General features: G+C 38.3%; 2 protein-coding genes across 5 annotated transcripts; both read left to right on the forward strand.

The window, feature by feature from the left end:
- The first annotated feature begins 9,612 nt into the window (after positions 1-9,612).
- LOC103479486 (acyl-coenzyme A thioesterase 3-like) lies at positions 9,613-12,785 on the forward strand. 2 transcript variants are annotated; one of them, XM_008433938.3, is made up of 5 exons: positions 9,613-9,746; positions 9,829-9,893; positions 10,167-10,628; positions 11,470-11,654; positions 11,856-12,785. In XM_008433938.3, the coding sequence occupies exons 3-5, from the start codon at positions 10,178-10,180 to the stop codon at positions 12,432-12,434; spliced, it is 1,215 nt and encodes a 404-aa protein (XP_008432160.1). In that variant the 5' UTR covers positions 9,613-9,746; positions 9,829-9,893; positions 10,167-10,177; the 3' UTR covers positions 12,435-12,785. The 2 variants fall into 2 exon arrangements, with proteins under 2 accessions (XP_008432160.1, XP_081454536.1); XM_081598410.1 differs by having other exon boundaries at positions 9,694-9,745; positions 9,868-9,893.
- A 3,989-nt stretch (positions 12,786-16,774) lies between these two features.
- LOC103479485 (acyl-coenzyme A thioesterase 3-like) lies at positions 16,775-22,013 on the forward strand. Of its 3 annotated transcripts, none has more exons than XM_008433937.2 (5): positions 16,775-17,466; positions 17,651-17,716; positions 19,530-19,991; positions 20,724-20,908; positions 21,123-22,013. In XM_008433937.2, the coding sequence occupies exons 2-5, from the start codon at positions 17,665-17,667 to the stop codon at positions 21,729-21,731; spliced, it is 1,308 nt and encodes a 435-aa protein (XP_008432159.2). In that variant the 5' UTR covers positions 16,775-17,466; positions 17,651-17,664; the 3' UTR covers positions 21,732-22,013. The 3 variants fall into 3 exon arrangements, with proteins under 3 accessions (XP_008432159.2, XP_081454535.1, XP_008432158.2); XM_081598409.1 differs by having other exon boundaries at positions 16,776-17,466; positions 17,623-17,716; XM_008433936.3 differs by lacking the exon at positions 17,651-17,716 and having other exon boundaries at positions 16,779-17,466.
- The last annotated feature ends 33 nt before the right edge of the window (positions 22,014-22,046 follow it).

Below are 22,046 nucleotides of genomic sequence, written 5' to 3' on the forward strand. Positions count from 1 at the left end.
TGCTCATTTTGCTGCTTGCAATGTTGGCACGCAAGACGTAACCGAGAGAATCCGGTTAAAGGGTTTTCAAAATAAAATATTCTTCAGACTCAGATAATACATTAAAAGGAAATTTTTAATTATTTATTGTGCGCCCGCTACCAATTGGTCCAGGGACAGTACCAGTCTGCGGCCCGGGGGTAGGGGACGACTGCAACAGAGGACTGAATGAATTTCTCTTTCATAATGGCCAATAATTTAATTTACCTAATTGCTGCTGTAAGAGACATGGTTTAAAATTGAACAAACTTTGGCTCCTGTGCTTTATAAAATATTTCATTCTATTTTATGATTGCTTTGAATAGCACCAAATGATGCCCAGGGATCCAGAAACCCAGGAGAACTTAAAAAAAACAAACAGTTGTATTATTTTCCTTTTCCACCCTGTCATCCTAACGTCACGCGCACCCCCGTTGCCATGGCAACAGACAGACTACAACTCAAAAGAGAAGAGATTACATTAAAGTGTATTAGCAACATAAACATAACATTAAAAAAACAAAACAAAAAAAATCCTACAGAAAAAGTACATAAAAATACAAAAACAGAAGATTCAGTCCTTTAAAGTTTTAAGTTTTTTTTTTATTTTCAGGCTTGATGTTTACTTTGCGATCATTGAGAAGTAATTGCATGAACTGGGGCAGCCTGATAGAATTAAAGTTTTCTCTGCAGCCAAAGCATTTCTGTGTTTTAGGGGCGAGGATGGGTTTTTTTTAGCCCCCGCTATTGCAAGACAACTATGAAAAATAAATATAAATGGTTTTACTAACTTTAACATCAGACCTTTCTATTCACAAACAAGTGTATGTTGAAAAAAATATTATTGTTGCCCATAATTTGATAGTTGGAGGGCACAGATCCTCCTTTCCATGGGCCTGGTGTCTGAACAACATAGCAGAGAAACTGAGAATCCTCAGTCATTATTAGTCCTAGTGCAGCCAGACTCGTTTATTTTTGCTAAATTATTGTATTAAGCCAAATATTATTGTTGAGGGGCACAAGCAGGCCTTCTGACACAAAGATAAAAAAAACGCTCAAAAATGGGCATCGGGGGGGCTACAGCTCCGCGCCTGAGGTGACGGGAGCACACGCCTTTGACACTTGGGTGGTGGGTGTGTCGAGGTGGGCGTGGCTGTCACTGAAGGTTAGAATTGGGAGCCATACTGGCGTGCTGGTTTATTATGTTTGAGGAAGTGGGTGCACCGGGTGGTCATAATTTCTGTTGACCGTGTTTAATGCCGTTTTATTGTTGGCACTATTGGATGGTTTGGCCTGGTCAGTCAGTGTAAGATTTGAAATAAGACAAAGTGGAATAAATAGATGATTGTAACAACAAAGAAGCGGCCTGGACTTATTTGAAGCATGCGTCGGACAGTTTACAGTTCCCCGAGTTATCCCAGTGCGGCTCTCATACATATTTAGCTTTGCCGCACAACTAATCCATAAACCTTATCTGACTGTTATTCCCCCATGCCCCTTCTCCCTGAGCAAAAATGTCTCAGTCTTGACCGGTCCGCGATAATAAAAAGGTTTGGACCACTGATTTAGCACATGCTAGTAGCAGACACGAAGGATCAGCACTTTTACTGTTACAGTTACCATTCGGAAACTACCGTAAACAGTTCTGTTAAATCTAATCTTGGCAACTTTTTCTTTTTCAACCCTAATAAATATGAAGTGAAAATAGTCTGAAAATATCTGTGCGTGTGTAAAAAGATTTGTGTGTAAAAAGATTTGTGTGTGTAAAATGATTTGTGCGTGTGTAAATGTTTTGTGCGTGCGTAACAGGATTTGCGCGTGTGTAAAAAGATTTGTGCGTGTGTAAAAATATCTGTGTGTGTAATACTCGATTTGTAAAACTTAGAAATAAAATAAACCTTCTCCTACGCCTATACATGTTGAAAAAGTACACACAAATCACTTCGTACACACACACAAAACTGCATTTACACACAAATCCGGCTACGAGTGCACAACTATTTTTGAGACTCATTTCACGCTTCGGGGAAGCTCCCAGATTTGTGTGTAGATGGTGCGTTTACAAGCTATCAAAAGCTGGGACATCTGAGTTTTGCTCGGAGTCTAGTGTTTTTATCCTCAACGTTTCTCACTGTGCTTGTGCCGAAGTGGCAAATATGTTAGTTCGCTGGAAAACGGTATATCTCAGTACTTCCTTATAATATCCTAAAATTATTTCTAGACATATTGTGCGTTTTTGAACGGTACAGGAGACTAAGTGGTCTGAAAAACGACCACTGGGTGGCGGAATGGTTCGCTGGCCGAAAAAATAGCCAGGCAAACCCAGAAGCAAGAAGGAGCGTCCCGGTGGTTTGTCCTCTGAAGTAAGTAGGAGCTAAACCTGCAGGCTTTGCTCTCCGATTATAATGAGACATGGAGTAATTATAAATGATTTCACATTACGTTTTATATGTCTGGTATTTTGATACTCTGCCCTTCTCATATGTTTCTGTTAGCGGGAGCTAATGTTTATGTGAGCTATGCTACGTTAGCTGTTGGAAGCTGAGTCCGTGTATTTTTATTGTCTCACTCATCACAGTTTGAGTCTTTAATCCATAAAAAATATCTGTGTGGTTCTTACAGTATCTGTTTTGCTCAAAAGGTTCCAATCAGATTCCTAAGTCATGTTGCTGACTGATATTTGTATACATAGTTTGTGAGACATTCTGATTTGCCTTTTACTTTATTCACTAAGTGAATAAAATTAAATGAAATAAATTGCCTTTCGATTCTAGTTTATTGAGTTTCTATGTGTATAAATTACATTTTATATTTCTCTCTACACAGGGCAAAACGGCTGACTGATGGATTGGTTCTGGTGTTATTTCACTGTCTGGAGCATCAGAATCTTTCAGATCTTATCTACCTTCTGATCCGATGGAGCTGCTGCAGGAACACACTGATCCTCTAACACAGGGGTGTCAAACTCCAGTCCTCGAGGGCCGGTGTCCTGCAACTTTTAGATGTGCCTCTGCTGCACCACACCTGAATAGAATAATTAGGTCATTATCAAGGCTCTGGAGAACTGAGGAGGTAATTAAGCCATTTGATTCAGGTGTTTTGTAGCTGTGGCACATCTAAAAACTGCAGGACAGCGGCCCTTCAGGACTGGAGTTTGACACCCCTGCTCTAACAGGATCCTCAGATCCAGGCATCGATGTCTGGTGTCTTGCAACATTTAGATACGTCCTGGTCCAACACACCTGAATTAAATGGCTGCTTAGGACAGTCAAGTTCTCCAGAGTCATGCTAATGACCTCTGACCTCATGATTTGACACAGGTGTGTTAAAGAAGAGACATCTAAAGGCTGGAGGACACCGATCCTTATGAACTGGAGTTGAAGCCCTGCTGTACAATTGTCATTCAATCTTATGTATTTACTTACATACAGTGGAAACTTTACCTGTGTAGAGGTAGATGAGGCATATTCATAGTGTCTTTACTTGAAAACCATTTTGGTTTCCATTTGTTGAAAGTACATTACAATAATTTAGCCATAGTTTGACCACTGGCTTTATGACAGTGGTCAAACTGTCATAAAGTGGAAGAAAAGTTTGATGTCACAAATATATGATTTTAATAGAGGCATCATTCAATTTATACTGTAGAAAGAAGAAGATGACAAAAGTGTTTCCTGAATTAACTTTAATGTTCACCTCACTGCACACAAAGGACAGATTAAATATTTAAGATTGCAACAAATCTGTTGGAATATTTAACAAAATAAGTTCAGATTAACATGGGTGGCTTCACAGCTACCTAAAGTTAACAATGAAATGTCTTAAAACTTACATGGATGTTCAAATATTGACTATAATCAATTAAAAGAAAACACCATAAAGATGTTTATTCAAAGAAGACCAATGCCAGCCTGTACAAATTGAGAAGACCCCATAATGTCTACCAACAGAGCAGGTTAACTACTGTAGTTGTTTGAAAGGTGTCTTGGTTCAGTTGACGGCTCAGTTTGAAGCTTCAGGTTTTGGTGTTGAACCTCCCAGAATCTCAGCTGCAGATTGGCTGAAGATGCAGAGAAAAGTACAAATAGACAGTTAGAAAAATTATGTTGATTTTCCTGATCAGCTGATGCACTGACAAACCTGTGACAGAACATTACTTGAATCATCACAATGTATATGTATCAAATCAATCAATCAATCAAATTTTATTTGTATAGCACATTTCAGCAGCAAAGCATTTCAAAGTGCTTTACATAATTAAAATAAAAACAGGAATAAACAGTGAGAAAGAGAAAAAGATTTTTTAAAAGATTAAAACAAATTTTAAAAAATAATAAAAAAAAGATAAAAACATTAAAACCTCAGAGTTTTAGTTAGAACTCCATCTAACAAGGGTACTCACACCTTAAAACCTTCATTAAAACATAAACAGTGAGAATAAGGAAATAAAAAGTAAAGATAAAAGCATTAAAAACATCAAAGACATCAAAACCCACACTCTAATCCTAATTTAGCCATAAGCAACTCTAAACAGGTGGGTTTTAAGTTGATTTTTAAAGGCACTCAGTGTTTCAGCTGTTTTACAGTTATCTGGAAGTTTGTTCCAGATTTGTGGTGCATAGAAACTGAATGCTGCTTCTCCTCGTTTGGTTCTGGGGATGCAGAGCAGAACCAGAAGATCTGAGGGGTCTAGACCAGGGGTGTCAAACTCCAGTCCTCGAGGGCCGTTGTCCTGCAACTTTTAGAAGTGCCTCTGCTTCACCACACCTGAATAGAATAATTAGGTCATTAGCAAGGCTCTGGAGAACTGAGGAGGTAATTAAGCCATTTGATTCAGGTGTTTTGTACCTGTGGCACATCTAAAAACTGCAGGACAGCGGCCCTTCAGGACTGGAGTTTGACACCCCTGGTCTAGACGGTTGGTACAGTAATAACAGATCTTTAAGGTATTGTGGTGCTAAACCGTTCAGAGATTTATAAACTAACATCAGTATTTTAAAGTCTATTCTTTGAGCTACAGGGAGCAGGTGTAGGGACTTTAAAACTGGTGTTATGTGCTCTATCTTCCTGGTTTTAGTCAGAACAGCAGCAGCTTCTGGATCAGCTGCAGCTGTTTGATTGATTTATTAGTCAGACCTGTGAAGACGCTGTTGCAGTAATCAATGCGGCTAAAGATAAACGCATGGATGAGTTTCTCTAGATCGCGCTGAGACATAAGTCCTCTAATCCTAGAGATGTTCTTCAGGTGATAGAAGGCCGACTTTGTGACTGTCTTAATGTGGCTCTGAAGGTTCAGGTCAGAGTCCATCACTACTCCCAGGTTTCGGGCTGATCGCTGGTTTTTAGTTGTAATAACTGAAGCTGTGCATTGATTCTAGTTCGCTCCTCTTTATGTCCAAAGATAATAACTTCAGTTTTGTTTCTGTTCAGCTGGAGAAAGTTTTGGCACATCCACACATTGATCTGTTCTAAGCACCTATTCAGTGATTGGATGGGTTCAGAGTCACCTGGTGACATCGTGATGTAGAGCTGTGTATCATCCGCATAATTGTGGTAGCTAATCCTGTTTCCTGTTATAACCTTAGCCAGTGGGAACATATACATATTGAAAAGAAGGGGTCCTAGGATTGAACCTTGGGGTACCCCACATGTGACCTTTGACCTCTCTGATGAGAAGTTTCCGATTGAAACAAAGAAATCCCTGTTTCTTATGTAAGATTCAAACCAGTGGAGCACTGGTGTAGAAATTTTTCTTTTTATATTAATCAAATGTTTTACATTAAATGTTTTGCTGTAAAGGCTATTTTTGCAGTGGTGCTATAAATGCATAAAATATTTATTTTCTTAAGTATGTGTTTATTAACTGCCAATTGTGTCAAAATATCAATTGAGAAAGAAATTTACCGCTTGTGAAAATCTAAACCATCTGAATACATTTATCATCTACATTAATCACCTTGAAGTGAAGACGAACAGGAACAGCAGGTTTGTCCTGGTTTGCAGATGAGGTACTGTATATATTTGTTTAAGGGTCAATGAAATGGGGTCCAGACACAAACAAAGTTTAGTCTGAAGATTCTGGAGGATGTGTGAATAGGTCTGTCACCATGAAAAATTTTACTGTACAAGTTGTTCCAAAGTTCTCAACAAACGATAATATAGTTCTTTTGAGGCCATTTTTAAGTTATATAATGGTAATGACGAAATAATAATGCAAGAACACATTCTCAAAGGTCATTACACTTTAAATTCTAATGAACATTTAACACTGAAACTGGAAGACATTTTTAATATCCAGAATAAATAAAACTAATGAATTTTTAAGTCTTTTTAAACAAAATTTATTTTCAATATAAGGTCTAACCGAGACCAAAGTACCAAACTGAAGACTTTTATTATCCAGTTTTTGGTAGAGAGAAAAAAAATAAATAAATAATGCCAATGGAAATGATTGACTTTGTTTTAATTTATCATCCGATTAATTGATTATTCTAACAGGCCTATGTGTGAACATTAGACTAAATCCTTAAGTATGTTGAAAAGTCAACATAAATGACGTACTTTTCAGTTTGTTCTGGTGAATAAAGTCTAGCAGCAGATGATGTTCCTGCAAGTCCAGATCTACCTTCGTTACTGCTGAAGCAACAAAATACGGTTTCAGTGATAATGACCAACATCTATAAATGCCATAATCTCCTGAAGATGCTTGCCGACTTCGGCATCATAAAACTAGATCAACCTGGGTTAAAGTTAAGACTGAAGATAGATTATCAAACTGTGATGAGTGAGAATAAAAATATACGGACTCTGCTCCCAACAGCTAATGTAGCATAGCTCACATAAACATTAGCTCCCGCTAACAGAAACATATGAGAAGAGCAGAGTATCAAAATACCAGACATATAAAACGTAATGTGAAATCATTTATAATTACTCCATGTCTCATTATAATCGGAGAGCAAAGCCTGCAGGTTTAGCTCCTACTTACTTCAGAGGACAAACCACCGGGACGCTCCTTCTTGCTTCTGGGTTTGCCTGGCTATTTTTTCGGCCAGCGAACCATTCCGCCACCCAGTGGTCGTTTTTCAGACCACTTAGTCTCCTGTACCGTTCAAAAACGCACAATATGTCTAGAAATAATTTTAGGATATTATAAGGAAGTGCTGAGATATACCGTTTTCCAGCGAACTAACATATTTGCCACTTCGGCACAAGCACAGTGAGAAACGTTGAGGATAAAAACACTAGACTCCGAGCAAAACTCAGATGTCCCAGCTTTTGATAGCTTGTAAACGTACCATCTACACACAAATCTGGGAGCTTCCCCGAAGCGTGAAATGAGTCTCAAAAATAGTTGTGCACTCGTAGCCGGATTTGTGTGTAAATGCAGTTTTGTGTGTGTACCAGGTGATTTGTGTGTACTTTTTCAACATGTATAGGCGTAGGAGAAGGTTTATTTTATTTTTAAGTTTCAATCTAATACAAATCTAGTATTACACACACACATAGACATAGATATTTTTACACACGCACAAATCCACGAACGCACAAATCCTGTTACGCATGCACAAAACATTTTACACACACACAAATCTTTTTACACACGCACAGATATTTTGAGACTATTTTCACTCCATATTCTTTTGGGGGCAAAATGAATGTATGTAGCTGGACATAGACAACAACATCGGTAGCCTACAGGCCACTTCTTAAGCTTAAGGTGACGTATAGATATTAGCTAGTCATCTTTTAGCTAACTTTACCTGTATCCAACAGCTTTACTCAACTCAGTCGGTTAGTTTGGTGGAAAAACTGTTTAAAGTTCTTTGCCTTTTGCTGGTTTGCTGCCATGATTCATTCACACACACATGCATAGCTCCACACAGCATCAGCAGGTCTCCTTCACTGCCGCACAGATGTAAACCCAGCGCGAGTGTCGTAGCGCTCATATTGCGTTTAAAGGCGCCTCGGTAAAACAGGTTACCTCATGTTAAGAACGGATTTAACCGTTTCAACTGCTGATAAAAGTGACAGAGGACACATATATGGGAAGTGTGGAAGCCATTGTTGTATCAAATTGACATAGGAATAACATAGAGTTGGCCATTCTAAGGTAAAAACCGAACGCATTCAGCGTTAATGCTTTTTTTTTTGTTTTTGTTTATGTTTTTTCATCCATCCAGACGCCCCCCCGCCCCCCGGCCCCTGAAATGGCACGGCGCCCCCCCGCAGGGGATGCGCCCCACAGTTTGGGAACCTCTGGTGTAAACTATTTGTGTTGAAGCGCAGTGTTGTAAGTCCCTATTTTAATGCTCAGAACTTTAGCCTGAGTGCTTTAAAAACAGGTGGGCAGATTATCTAAAAATGTATTCAAGAGTGGCTGTACTTCAACATATTTTTACTCAAATAAAAGTAAAATGTAGCCATCCAAGAAATGACTCAATTAACGGTAAAAAAAAAAGTATTTGGTAAACAGTTTACTCAAGTCCTAAGTAATTGATCAAATTATCAATCATTTAATATTTAAAAAATTTATAACAGACGGACCAAAATATAAAGTTAAGTGGAATTAATGACAATAATTCATATAAATAACAAAAAAAAAATCGCTTAAATCAGGTGAAAGAAAATTCTTCCAAAACAAGTACAAAACTTATGAAACTTTAACAAAAACTCAAATAAAAGTTGTGACATGAGAAAGGCGTTAGAAAGCCTTTGCATCAGACATGCACCAGTAACGGCACACACCCTTTTGGGTTATTTTGAGTTTACTTTAGACTGACTTGGTTCAACATTTTGTAACTTTAATTTGCAATTGACATTCTTGTGTTTGTTAATCCCTTTTGTTTTGCATTAATTGGGTTAAATTGTATTGTGATTTGGTTTTGTTAAATTATCTTTTGTAATAAATTATTTTTACATTCCACTTGTTTCTCTGGACACATTTTATGTTGCCACCCCTGAACCCCTAGACTTTTGGGGTTGTAAGAGACGACAAAACTAAAAAATGTGGAAATACCAGCAAAATAAAGAACAAGACAATGAAATATCATCAAATATCAAGAAAAACAAAATCATTGGCAAATATTTATCACATAAATTTTTGCCAAACATAAAAAAAAATAAACCTGTTGTTTTTTGGTAAACATGTCCATTAAATGATCCATTTCATAAACCTCCAGATTAAGTTACACCGTGCCGTTACCTAGCAACCTAAACTGACCTCCAGGACATTTGGTCAACTGGTTTAACTGCTGCATGCACTGTACAATGGCTGCTGAAAAAGACAAGTGTTTTGTTGTTGACTCACCATTCAGAAACTACTTGATGCAGTCTTGTTAGTTGTACAGAAGGCTCCACTTTCCTGTTCAAAAATGTGTGGTTGTATAATTGCCAATCTATTTGCAGCCATTTTCACTTGAGTGTAAATGTGGAGTTGGGGGCGTGGCCAGAAGCATCTTATTCAAGATTAAAGCGAGAAAGGGCCCTAAAACAGCTCATTGTTAAAGAAGCTTTAAATAGGCAGAACTGAGCAGACTAAAATAATTCTGAGAATTATTTTGTGCAAAACATGTTCAGAACATTGTAACAGGTGGAACCACCAGGGGTCGCTGCCTCCACATCTCAAGCGCCCATAAAAGGGAAGCTGTCAGACTGGTGGCAGATTGTCAATCTCCTCTGTGTTGGACCAGGTGTGTTGGCCCACGCCTTCCACTGTTTGTCATCAGGTTTGTGTGTGTTTTCTATTGTAAAGACAAAACTCTTTTAATTTGATTTATATTAAGTCAGTGTTTGGTGTTCTTTATATAGGGCCACACTACATGTCGTAATTTGACAAGTGCTTTACCTGGGCGTGTGGTTGATCGACGCTGCAGGTAGGCTTTGTTTAATTTTTAATTGAATTGCATGGTTATATTTCAAAGATTTAATAGGCGTTTTGGTAATTTTTGTTTCTTTGTTTTTTGCAGTTGTTGCTGCACCCTGCTGTTTTGATTTCCTTTTTCCATTGTTTTTCATTTATTTTGTTTACTTATTGTTTTGCAAATATACATCCTCTTATTTTGTACCAATAAATATTGTCCTTTTTATATTGGTTGTTTTATTGCACCACAAGTGGTCGTAACAACATGAAAACTGTTTTCTTTCAGTTTCAGGAAGCATGTCAGCTCAGGTCAGACTGAGGCTGCTGCCCAGCGCCAGGTGTTTATTTGACGAGCCCATTCAGGTGAAGGTGGCCGGACTGAGGTCCAAGCAGGTGGTCACCTTGAGAGCCAGATCCACTGATGAGAAAGGAGTGGCGTTCAATTCCTCGGCCAGCTACCGCGCCGACGGCAGAGGGGAGATCGACCTGACCAGAGACGCCTCGCTCAGTGGGAGCTACATCGGGGTCGAACCCATGGGTCTGCTGTGGTCACTGAAGGCAGATGCTTTGCACAAATATTTCGATAAGAACAAAGCGTTGGAACCTTTCATGGTGAACTTCTCTGTACATGAGGAGGAGGGCGGGATGCTGGCCCAGGCGACCAATGAGAGGTGTCTCATGGGAGATGGAGTCAGGCGAGTTCCTGTCAAAGAGGGCAACATGCAAGGAGTCCTGTTTACCCCGCCAGGTATTAATGACGACCTCATTAAGTATTTTAATTAGCATTTCCATCAGAAACCAAACTGTTTTTTTTTACATATCTTCACTGCAGATTTTCTATGAAGAACATAAAGCATGCTGAGTTAACAAATGCACCAAAGGTCAATTTAAAAATGTCTCTGAACTGTAAACCTTATGTTTAAAGGAGACCTATTATGCAAAATTTACATGTTGTATGATTTATTGCTTCCATTTGTGTTTCATCTGCTTCTAAAACAAAACCTCCAGCCATTGTTCGGCAGTGAATTCATGTTTTTTGTTGTCTAAAAAATGCACCATTTCAAAAACATTTTGAATGTAACGTCATTTATCATCAGGCACTGCCCATCATTTAACAACCCCAGCAAAGCAGAGCCTATTACCTAGCAACCACAGCTGAGCTCCAGCACGTTTGGTCAGCTGGTTTTACTGCTGTATGCACTGTACAATGGCTGCTGGAAATATGATTGTTTTGTTGTTTACCATTCATAAACCCCTTGCTACAGTCTTGTTGATTGTGCAGGAGGCTCCACTTCTACTTGTGCATCTGTTTGCAACCAATTTCACATGCAAGTGTAAATGTTGAGTTGGTGGTCATGGCCAGCAGCAGCTTTTTTGGATTTAAAGTGACAGGAGGCCCTAAAAAAACTCAAAACAGGCAGAACTGGGCAGAATGAAGTCTCATTAACTAAGACTGATTTTGTGCAAGAAATGCAATGAACATGTTTTGAGTAGCCCCAGACTTATCCTAACCAATACAAGGTAAACAGACTTTTATATTTTAATAAATGAATATTTAAAATTATTTTGTTCTCTTTTTGTTCTCAAAGGAGAGGGTCTGTTTCCTGCTGTGTTGGATCTAAGCAGCTTCATGTCAGAGAAAAGGGCCTCTCTGCTGGCCAATAAAGGCTTTATAGTTCTTGCTGTATACTTATTCCTTGACAAACCCAAACTAAAAAGGATCAATCTGGATGACTTCGAAGCAGCAGTGCAGTTCCTACAACACCAGCCAAAGGTGACGAGACACATCCAAAGTGTCTAATTTTTGTTTTATATGACCAAATATCAATCAGCTTAAGTGCTCTTGAAAATAAGCAATCACATTGTCTTTTTATGTAGTTAGGTTTTGTAACTGTTGAAGTGTATATTTGAATAGTCCTTTCATTCCTGAACTGTCTGTTTTGGTCATTATTTTTTAATTTCATGTTTTTTGCAGGTGAGCAGTAAAGGAGTTGGAGTAATATCCCGATCTAAGGGGGGTGACATCGCGCTTTCTCTCGCTGCTTTTGTGCCCGGAGTTGAAGCTGTGGTGTGGATCAATGGCTGCTCCGCTAACGTAGCCTTTCCCCTGTATTATAAGAATAGACAGATTCTCTCAGCATTGAAGTATGACATCAACAAAGTGATGTCCACCAAGTCTGGAGCCTTTATCGCCAAATATTCCATGCATGATCCTCTGAAGGAGGAAAACAAGGCCTCCCTGGTGCCTATCGAACGAGCAAGCGGACGATTCCTGTTTGCAGCTTCAGAGGACGACTTAAACTGGGACAGCAAGGCCTACATGGACGAGATGGTGGACAGACTGAAGCGTCATGGGAAGAAGAACTTTGAGAGTGTGAGCTACCCTGGAGCCGGGCATTATTTAGAGCCCCCGTTTGGACCGTACTGCCCTTCCAGCTTCCATGCGGTTGCAGGTATGCCGGTCCTGTGGGGAGGGGAGCCCAGGGCCCACGCTGCTGCTGAAGTCCATCTATGGAGGAAGATCCAGGAGTTCTTCAGAACTCACCTAAACTGACAAAACTCAAAGTAAATCCAAGTTATAGTGCTTCTGTACTTCAATCAAACACCAGCCAAGATATCTAAAAGAGAGTTTTGGGCTGAAAAAGATCCATTACTCCAAAAAAAAGAAAACAAAAAAAGCTTGTACAGTTTGAAAATCCACTATTAAAGCAAACCTTAATTAATTCTATATTAACTTGTGATTTTGAAAGCAGTTTTTAACTGAAAACACTATTGTTAAGCCATTTAGCAAATAGAAATATTTCAGTTATAATAATGGGAGCCAGTCGCTTGACCCACATACAGAACACACTCAGGAGACTGAGGAAAAATCAGATGAATAAAGTTTATTTTGAACAAATACTGAGTGGAATGTGTGATTCTTGTCCTGGAACTGATGGAGCACTGAAGGCAGTGGAGACGAGAGGCAAGTTGACAGTTTTGAAACAAAGAAATGATGATAGTTACAGTGTTTACTGATCTGGTTGGGATTCTCTGCCAGGGAGGAGGGTAAGGTCACTGGATAGGTTCCCTGGTGGGGGAGAAGAGGTATAGTCCAAGTTCAGATGATCAGAGAAGTAACGTGATTGCTGGAAGCTGTGGGTTGATGTTTTCATTGGAGGGCGGGCAAGAAATAGCAGAGGTAGTGAAAAGAGAAGCAGTTCTTCCCCAGTCATGGAATCGGGTACCAGAGAATCTTCTTGGAAAACTTTCAGTCGTGAAAGTGAATAACTCGAGTAACACAATGGGTATCAGCCAAGGCACCACGAGAGAAAAACCTACGAGGAGACCAAAAGGTAAATGCAGATAAAAAAAAAACTGGAAGAACGAAGAACTCAGAGGTGCAGAATACCATAACAGGCAAACACTCAGGCCCTGGAGGACTGGTGATCGGCTCCTCTTATCGGCTGATGAAGCCGATTGCTTGCATGTGCGTCAACACAACACCTGAGACCGCCCTCCAGGAGACAGCAGCCTCCTAAATCCCACTGGTGGAAGACTGCAGAAAAACAGCATAAACAACAAAAATAATAATCAAAAACAATCCCAAAAACTCCAATTCCCAACATCAGTAACCCTGGAAAAAACGTAAAGTTTGTTACAGTTAATATAAATTAGAGGAAAAATAGGTATGTCAATTTCAACGGTTTTAATTCATGAAAGTTGGGGGTTTTCTGGAAGTGAAAAAACAGTACTGTCATATTGCCATAAAAATAAAAATGTTTGCAGATTTTTAACTAAATGCTTTATGTAACATTGATTCTAATAACATTCTGAGAACTGATTTTATCTGTTTTTAGAACAGCTTTTTAAATACATCCCTTCTCTAACACACCTGAAACATCCATCCATCCAGCCATTTTCTTTACACCCTTGTCCCTTAGTGGGGTCGGGAGGGTTGCTGGTCACCTGAAACATATTCTTTTAATTTTTTATTTTTTTTTTACCACATTCTTGGAAAAACACAATTTTTTGTAGGCTACCTAGTTTTTTACAGTTATGTTTTTTAAGGAACCTGAATTATTTTTTATATTTCAATTTTCTGTATTACACTAGGCGGCAGGAAACATACCTCTATCTTGGATTTTTTTCTATTCTTCGTATTTTTAATACCTGCTCAAATGTTGTTTTTGAAAGGTACTATTAATCTGACAGGCCCCATCAGTCCTAATTTATTGAACAAGACTGTCTGGCATTCACATCTAAGTTTTGACCTTATTCTGTCCTTTAATCAAAAACAAGCCAAAATGTCTAAAAGAAATCCATGAGTTTGGGGGCTGAAAGGAAGATCTATTACTCCAAAAGCAACAACAACAAAAAAGCCGTTTGAAAATGTGCTATTAAAGCAAACCTTAGTTCAAGCTAAACTCTTTTTTGGAAAAAAACATTTTCTTTCTTTCTTTTTCTTTTTTTTGTTTTTTGGAAAAAACACTATTGTAATGCCATTTAGCACATTTTAATTCATGAAAGTTGGGAGTTTTCCGGAAGTGAAAAAGTAGCATTGTTTTTTTTTGTAATTCAGATCTGTAACTTGTCCTGAAATGACAGATCTGACTTGCTAACATCCCTGAACCCTCTTGATCCAACATACCAGAGTCTGTCATATTGCCATAAATATTACAATTCTTAAAGCTTTTTCACTATATGCTTTTTGTAACATTGATTCAATTAATCAATGGATCTATCAAGTATTATTTGTATAGCACATTTCAGCAACAAGGTATTTGAAAGTGCTTTACATCATAAAACACAAAAACACAAAGTCATGCAACACAGAATCAACAATCAAAATATTACATTAAGTCAAGTACCATCGTTAAATTCTTAACTGAAAGGCAACTCCAAACAGGTGTGTTTTTAATCTAGATCTAAAGGCACTCAGGGTTTTATTAATTTTGCAGTTTTCTTGAGGTTTGTTATAGATCTGTGTTGCATATGTAGCAGTTATTTATTTAATTTTCTTTATGAACCTTCTCAAAACTAATTTTCTTTGAATTGACATGTCTGTTATATATTGTTTCTGTTTTATATTACTTTTATTTTTTGTTCCTAGTGTGTAAAAATCCATCCTCATCTATGAACATTTTTCCTTTGTTTTTTAATTGTATTTTATTTTTGGTGGGGAAGCTTTTATTTTCTTACTTCCTGTTTTTGCGTTACATCCTGTTGGTTCCCGCTGCCCTCCTCAGTTCACACCAAGCTGCACTGAGGAGAGGTAAGCGTTTTTTGTTTGCGTATTAAAATATTGAAAATGTTCTAAAGTATGTTGTAAACTCATAAGTTTATAATTGTTTTATGTTTAGAGCAGCACCTCACTGGGCATTTAATTCCCACGTTTGTAACGTCTATTAAGTTTTCCTTGCCAAAGTGATTATTTTGTGTTTTTTTTGTTTGGTTAAGGTGTGTGTAAGGAAGTTGAAGCCCAGGAGCTGCTGGAGTAAAAATGTTCTTGTTTTGAACAGGTATGTGTGTTGTTTAAAATTTTATTTAGATGTTAAATTTATGTATTTAGTATATTTCTATGTTATGGTGGAAAATTGTAATTATAGGATAGATTATTTCTGTTTAGGTTTCATTTTAATTGTTTTGTATGACTATAGATTTATTTTAATGTTCATGAACCTCAGAATTTGGGTTCTGTTTAATGTATTTCTGTGTCAGTTCGCGCCAACCTGCGCTGAGGAAAGGTGTATGTGTGAGGAAGTTGAAGCCCAGGAGCTGCTGGAGTAAAAATGTTCTTGTTTTGAACAGGAATAAAATTATCCTGATTCCTGATCCCTGTGTGATTCTTCTGACCTTTTATCAACCGCTACACATAGAAGTTGAATTATGTATTGTGGTGCTTGGCCACTAAGTGATTTAGTACTGGGGTGAAGTGCTCTATCTTCCTGGTTTTAGTGAGGACAGCAGCAGCAGCGTTACGGATCAGCTGCAGCTGGAGGACTGATTTTTTAGGCAGACATGAGAAGACACTGTTGCAGTAAAGATAAATGAATGGATGAATTCTAATAAAAAACATACTGAGAACTGATTTTTATCTGTTTCTTTTAAATACATTTCTTCTCTAACACACCTGAAATATATCTTTTAATTCTTTTTTTCACCACGTTGTTGGGGAAAACAGAATTTCTTGTTTATCGCTGTTATTTTTTTGAAAGGAATCAGAATTTTTAAAAAAATCTTTTCCAATTTTCTGTAGGTGACAGCAAACATACCTCCATCTTGGATTTTTTTCTATTCTTCGTTCTTTTCCCTGTTCTCATTGTTTTGCTAATTTATCTTCCACTGGAGCTTTGGAGGTTTGGATGTGCTCTGCTCATTGCAGCTCATATTACCGGTGAAACATGACCTACCGTGGCCTACAGGGCTCCCCTGAGAGCAATTTACTTTTTATTTTTGTCCATATGAGGAATGATTTCTACATACATGATCAAATATATATTATGGTAAAAAAAATTAAAACTTCTTGATGAAATTGTGTATTTTCGTTAATATAGTCACATAGAAATTGTTGCAAAAAAACCCCCCCAAAAAATCTGTACTCCACTTATTGGCCCTGGGGCCCTAAGCGGACTCTTAGTTTGCTATCTCTGCACTTTTGACTGCATTTAACTATCAAAAAGGGTCTTTTCCCTTCATTTTCATTCAGGTACTATCTCGCTTTAATACCCATTAGCAAAAGTGACGCTTACTGTAGTTACTACCCAACTGTATATGCTTACATAGAGAGAGGGGGGATTTTCAAACTCCACAACTAAGAATTGCAAAATCAGTCTTTTTGAGCCTTTGCTGTTCCCGTAGTTCTTCAGGCTGTTATGAGCATAGACATAATATAAGATATAAGAATATAAGCGGGAGGATAACCTCAAGGTCTTCTTAAAAGGTAGAGTCTCTGAGAACAGTTCTTAAAGATATACTCAGTGTTTTCAGCAAAGTTGAGCTGACTGTCCAGGAATGACGCAAGGAATTTAAAATGTGCCAGTTTCAACAAATTGGCCATTAAGTAAAACTGGAATCACTTTCAGTTCTTGTTCATCTTACTTAATTAGCTCTACTTCCTTATGAAAATGAAAAGGTATGTTCTTTTGTGAGGGAATTTTTCTTCTACTGTTCCAGTAATGCCGGAATTATTAATAAATAATAAAGACTTAGTGGTATTCTGATTTAGTAATAATATAATTAGATTAGTTGTGTTACCACCCCCACGCCACCAGAGGCAGTCGCAAGCCCGAAATGATGCGACTAAGAAGCAGATTTAGAAGTGCACCGAAAGCTACAGAATTTGCTAAAAACTGAGCTGCGCTGAAGTAAATAAAAGATAAGTTTAAATACACTCTGAGAGTGAAACTCCTTCCTAAGGTGAAAATATATCACAGACTTCAAAAGAAAATAAAAACGGAGGTATAGGAAATAGCGCCCCCTTCACTTCCGGATTGCAATGGTCCCATTTCCAAATAAGGTATGAGACTGACAGTGGTTCGTCCCCGCCTTTTTCTGTTTGCTGCAGCGAGGTGTACTTAGGATTTTAAACGGAGTCAAACTATCGGGTAAGTAATTCTCGTCACAACTGACATCTGCACCTAAACATGTCCCACTAGTCCAGGGATGCCCAAACTCGGTCCTCGAAGGCCGGCATCCTGCATGTTTTAGTTCTCTCCCTCGTGGTTGTAACAATCTTTTCAGCATGTCAATGTTCTCCTTAGGTCTCTAATGAGCCATCATTTGATACAGGAGAGAACTAAAACATGCAGGATGCCGACCCTCGAGGACCGACTTTGGACACCACTGCACTAGTCGGTAAGTTCAGTCACGTTAGTGTAAGTCTCGTAAAATATTAGCTACATATATACTGTATGTTATCGTAAAATATTAGCATAAAAGGCATGTATAGAGTAAAATAACTCAAAAAGATGAGTAAATGATTCTAACATTCGTACAAAAGAAAACATATTTGTGTGATTACAATTAATTTAGTTTTTCCAATAGCAACAAAATAAATTTAAAAAGTGAAAAGTTTTGCCTATTTTTGCTTAGATATTTCGACAGTTCGGCTCTAAATAAAGTCCCAAACTATGTCTTCGCGTTGTAAATATACACTCATTACTGTTATTAATTTGCTTACAGTAAACGTAAACATTCATCATGTATCGCATTGAAGTCTTTAGCAACAGGAGTTTGCTCTGTTACCCACTGACCTTTAACCTATATTTACAGAGAACACTTTTATTGGACGGATCGCCATTTGTCCATAAAGCCCTAAATGTTTATCATATTTTGTCAAATTTCAAAGTTAATTTCCAGCACCTAAAGGTCAAAATTATGATTTGAATCACATTTGTTTTGTAACTCTATGCGTCATGTCTGAGACTTAATGGTACTTTAACGCTGACTTTGTTAAAGAGGGCTTTACATCACTGACCTGTTAATAATATCTTTTAAAATAAGCTTCCTAAGGGTTTTTAATGAGCTTATCCACCAAAATGTAGAAATTGACTGCAACTATATATATATATATATATATATAAAATACATAATTTATTATACACTGCTCAAAAAAATAAAGGGAACACTTTAACATTTAAGTGAACACTGAAGTGTTCCCTTTATTTTTTTGAGCAGTATATAATTATATGACTATTAATAGTAATATTAGTAATAATAATATCATAAACAAGTTTAAATCTTATTGAAAATTTTAATCCATCTAAAATCTGTCTGGATTGTGAGAGGAAGCTGGAACACCTGGAGAGAAACTGCAAACACAAAATTTACTTTTGATATTTATTCACTTTTTTTTTTTTTTTTTACTCGCACCTAAGGAGAATTTAGAGAGACCAATTAACCAAATGGCCATGATTTTAAACTGTGGCAGGAAGCCAGGAACCCAGAGAGAACCTCCAAACAGGAAACTGGTAAAATCCTTTTACCAGTTGTAAAAGCTGCCAATGCTCATCTTTAAAATGTCAACAAAAAACAAGTAAACAGAAAAAAAAAACGATGGCAAAACAGAAAAGTGTGGAAATATTAGCAAAGTAAAGAACAAGACAAGGAAATATACAACACATATTAAAGAAACAAAATCATTGGGAAATATTTATCCCATTAATGTTTTCAACTGTTTCTAAAAACTTTCCAAGGATTTAAATAAACACACCCAGTTATTTTTTTTTTTTTGATAATCAGTTAATGTTTTTTGGTGCCTGGAAAGTGATCCGTTTCATAAATGTCCAGATTGTTAAATTACACTGTACTGTTACCTAGCAACCTAAGCTGACCGCCAGGACATTTGGTCAGCTGCTGTATGCACTGTACAATGGCTACTGGAAAAGACAAGTGTTTTGTGTTGACTCATCATTCAGAAACCACTTGCTGTATTCTTCTTGGTTGTGCATGAGGCTCCACTTCTGCTTTTCAAAGATGTATGGTGCTATAATTTCACATCTGCTTGGAGCCATTTTTATGTGCAAGCAGCAGCTTAATTGGATTTAAAGTGGCAAGAGGTCCTCCAGTTCATTCTGAAAAGAGATCAAAAGAGGCAGAACTGAACTGACTTTTCAGACTTTTGATTGTGTGCAAAAATGTTACGAACATAAAAACAATTCTTTTTCAGCTTCAGGAAGCATGTCAGCTCAGGTCAGACTGAGGCTGCTGCCCAGCGCCAGGTGTTTATTTGACGAGCCCATTCAGGTGAAGGTGGCCGGACTGAGGTCCAAGCAGGTGGTCACCTTGAGAGCCAGATCCACTGATGAGAGAGGAGTGGCGTTCAATTCCTCGGTCAGCTACCGCGCAGACGGCAGAGGGGAGATCGACCTGAGCAGAGACGCCTCGCTCAGTGGGAGCTACATCGGGGTCGAACCCATGGGTCTGCTGAGGTCACTGAAGGCAGATGCTTTGCACAAATATTTCTATAAGAACAAAGCGTTGGAACCTTTCATGGTGAACTTCTCTGTGCATGAGGAGGAGGGCGGGATGCTGGCCCAGGCGACCAATGAGAGGCGTCTCATGGGAGATGGAGTCAGGCGAGTTCCTGTCAAAGAGGGCAACATGCAAGGAGTCCTGTTTACCCCGCCAGGTATGCACCAAAGGTCAATTTGAAAATGTCTCTGAGCTGCAAACCTGATGTTTAAAGGGGACCTATTATGTAAAGTTTACATTTTGCATGCTTTATTGCTTCCATTTGGATTTCAACTGCTTCTAAAAACAACCCCAGCAATAAAAAAAAAATCCAGTCTTTGTTTGGCAGTAAATTGATGTTTTTGGTGTCTAAAAAAATTGCTATTTGAAAAACATTTTGAATGTAAAGTCACAAATCATCAGGCACTGCCTGTCATCTAGCAACCCCAGCAAACCAGAGCCTGTTACCTAGCAACCACAGCTGAACTCCAGCATGTTTGGTTAGCTGGTTTTACTGCTGCATGCACTGTACAATGGCTGCTGGAAATATGATTGTTTTGTTGTTTACCATGCAGAAACCCCTTGCTACAGTCTTGTTGATTGTGCAGGAGGCTCCACTTCTGCTTTACAAAGATGTATAGTTGTGCATCATGCAAATGTGCAAGCAGCAGCTTCTTTGGATTTAAGGTCCTAAAACTGTGAAAAAAATAGGAAGAGCTGAGCAGAAGGATTTTTAAGTATATCTAAGAATGATTTTGTACAAAAAATGCAATGAATATGTTTTGTGTAGCCTGCAGACTTATCCTAGCCTTGTCAAGGAATCATAATAGGTCACCTTTCATAGGTATGCAGACTTTTACATTTTAATAAATTAGTATTTAGCATCCTTTTGTTTTTATTTTGATTTTAGGAGAGGGTCCGTTTCCTGCTGTGTTGGATCTGTGCACCTTCATGTCAGAGAAAAGAGCCTCTCTGCTGGCCAATAAAGGCTTTATAGTTCTTGCTTTACCTGTGTTCACTGACAAACCCAACTTAGAAAGGATGAATCTGGATGACTTCGAAGAATCAGTGCACTTCCTACAAAACCAGCCAAAGGTGACGAGACGCATCTCGTTTCCTAGTTTGTATAAAATCACTGAGAAACAAAGAATATCAGTCAGCTTTTAAAGTCCTCTTGACAATAAGTAGCAACCACATTTTCTTGAAATCTAGTTAGTTTTTCTAACTGTATGTTTATCTGAATAATCCTTTCATTCCTGAACTGTCTGTGTTGATCATTTATTATTTTTTAATTTCATGTTTCTCTCAGGTGAGCAGTAAAGGAGTTGGAGTAATATCTCGATCTAAGGGGGGCGACATCGCGCTTTCCCTTGCTGCTTTTGTGCCGGGTGTTGAAGCTGTGGTGTGGATTAACGGCTGCAGCGCCAACGTTGGCATCCCCCTCTACTATAAGAACCGTCAGATCCTCTCACCACTGATGTTTGACTTCAGTAAGGTGATTCCCAGCGAGTCCGGAGCTAACATTATCAAGAAGGCTGTTGAAAACCCTCTGGCTGAAGAGAACAAGGGCAGCGTTGTCCCCATTGAACGAGCCGGGGCACATTTCCTGTTTGTGGCCTCTGAGGACGACCTCAACTGGGACAGCAAGGGTTACCTGGACGACATGGTGGCGAGGCTGAAGCGTCACCAGAAAAAGAACTTCGAGTGCGTGATTTACCCTGCAGCCGGACATTTACTGGAGCCGCCGTACGGACCACACTGCCCCTCTGCGTTACACGGGATGCTCAGGTTTCCAGTAATGTGGGGCGGAGAACCTCAAGCTCATGCTGCAGCTGAACTCCACCTGTGGAAGAAGATCCAGGACTTTTTAAGAACTCACCTGAGCTGCAATCCTGCACAGAATAAATCCAAGTTATAGACTTAAATCTGTGGATTTCAGAGGGTCGGTTTTAGCTGAATTAAATTCTTGGTTCATCTCCTCAGCAGAGCTTGGTGACTTACTGAGGAGGAAACTCAGCCAGTTGGACATCCCTGAAAACAGAAATTAACTTTAGAACACCTAATAAGCAATAATATGTGTAATAGTTTTTTATAGAAAGAACAGATTTAATATTCTGTAACTGATTAAATGTGTTATACAGTTAGAGTACTGTAACCTTTTTGCTTAAATGCTTTATAATAAAAAAGATCTGAAGTAAAATCTGTTTTTTTTTTAAAAATTATAACACTTGTA

This window comes from Poecilia reticulata, chromosome 17 (genome assembly GCF_904066995.2).
Source record: "Poecilia reticulata chromosome 17, P_reticulata-male-v2, whole genome shotgun sequence".
Taxonomy (NCBI): domain Eukaryota; kingdom Metazoa; phylum Chordata; class Actinopteri; order Cyprinodontiformes; family Poeciliidae; genus Poecilia; species Poecilia reticulata.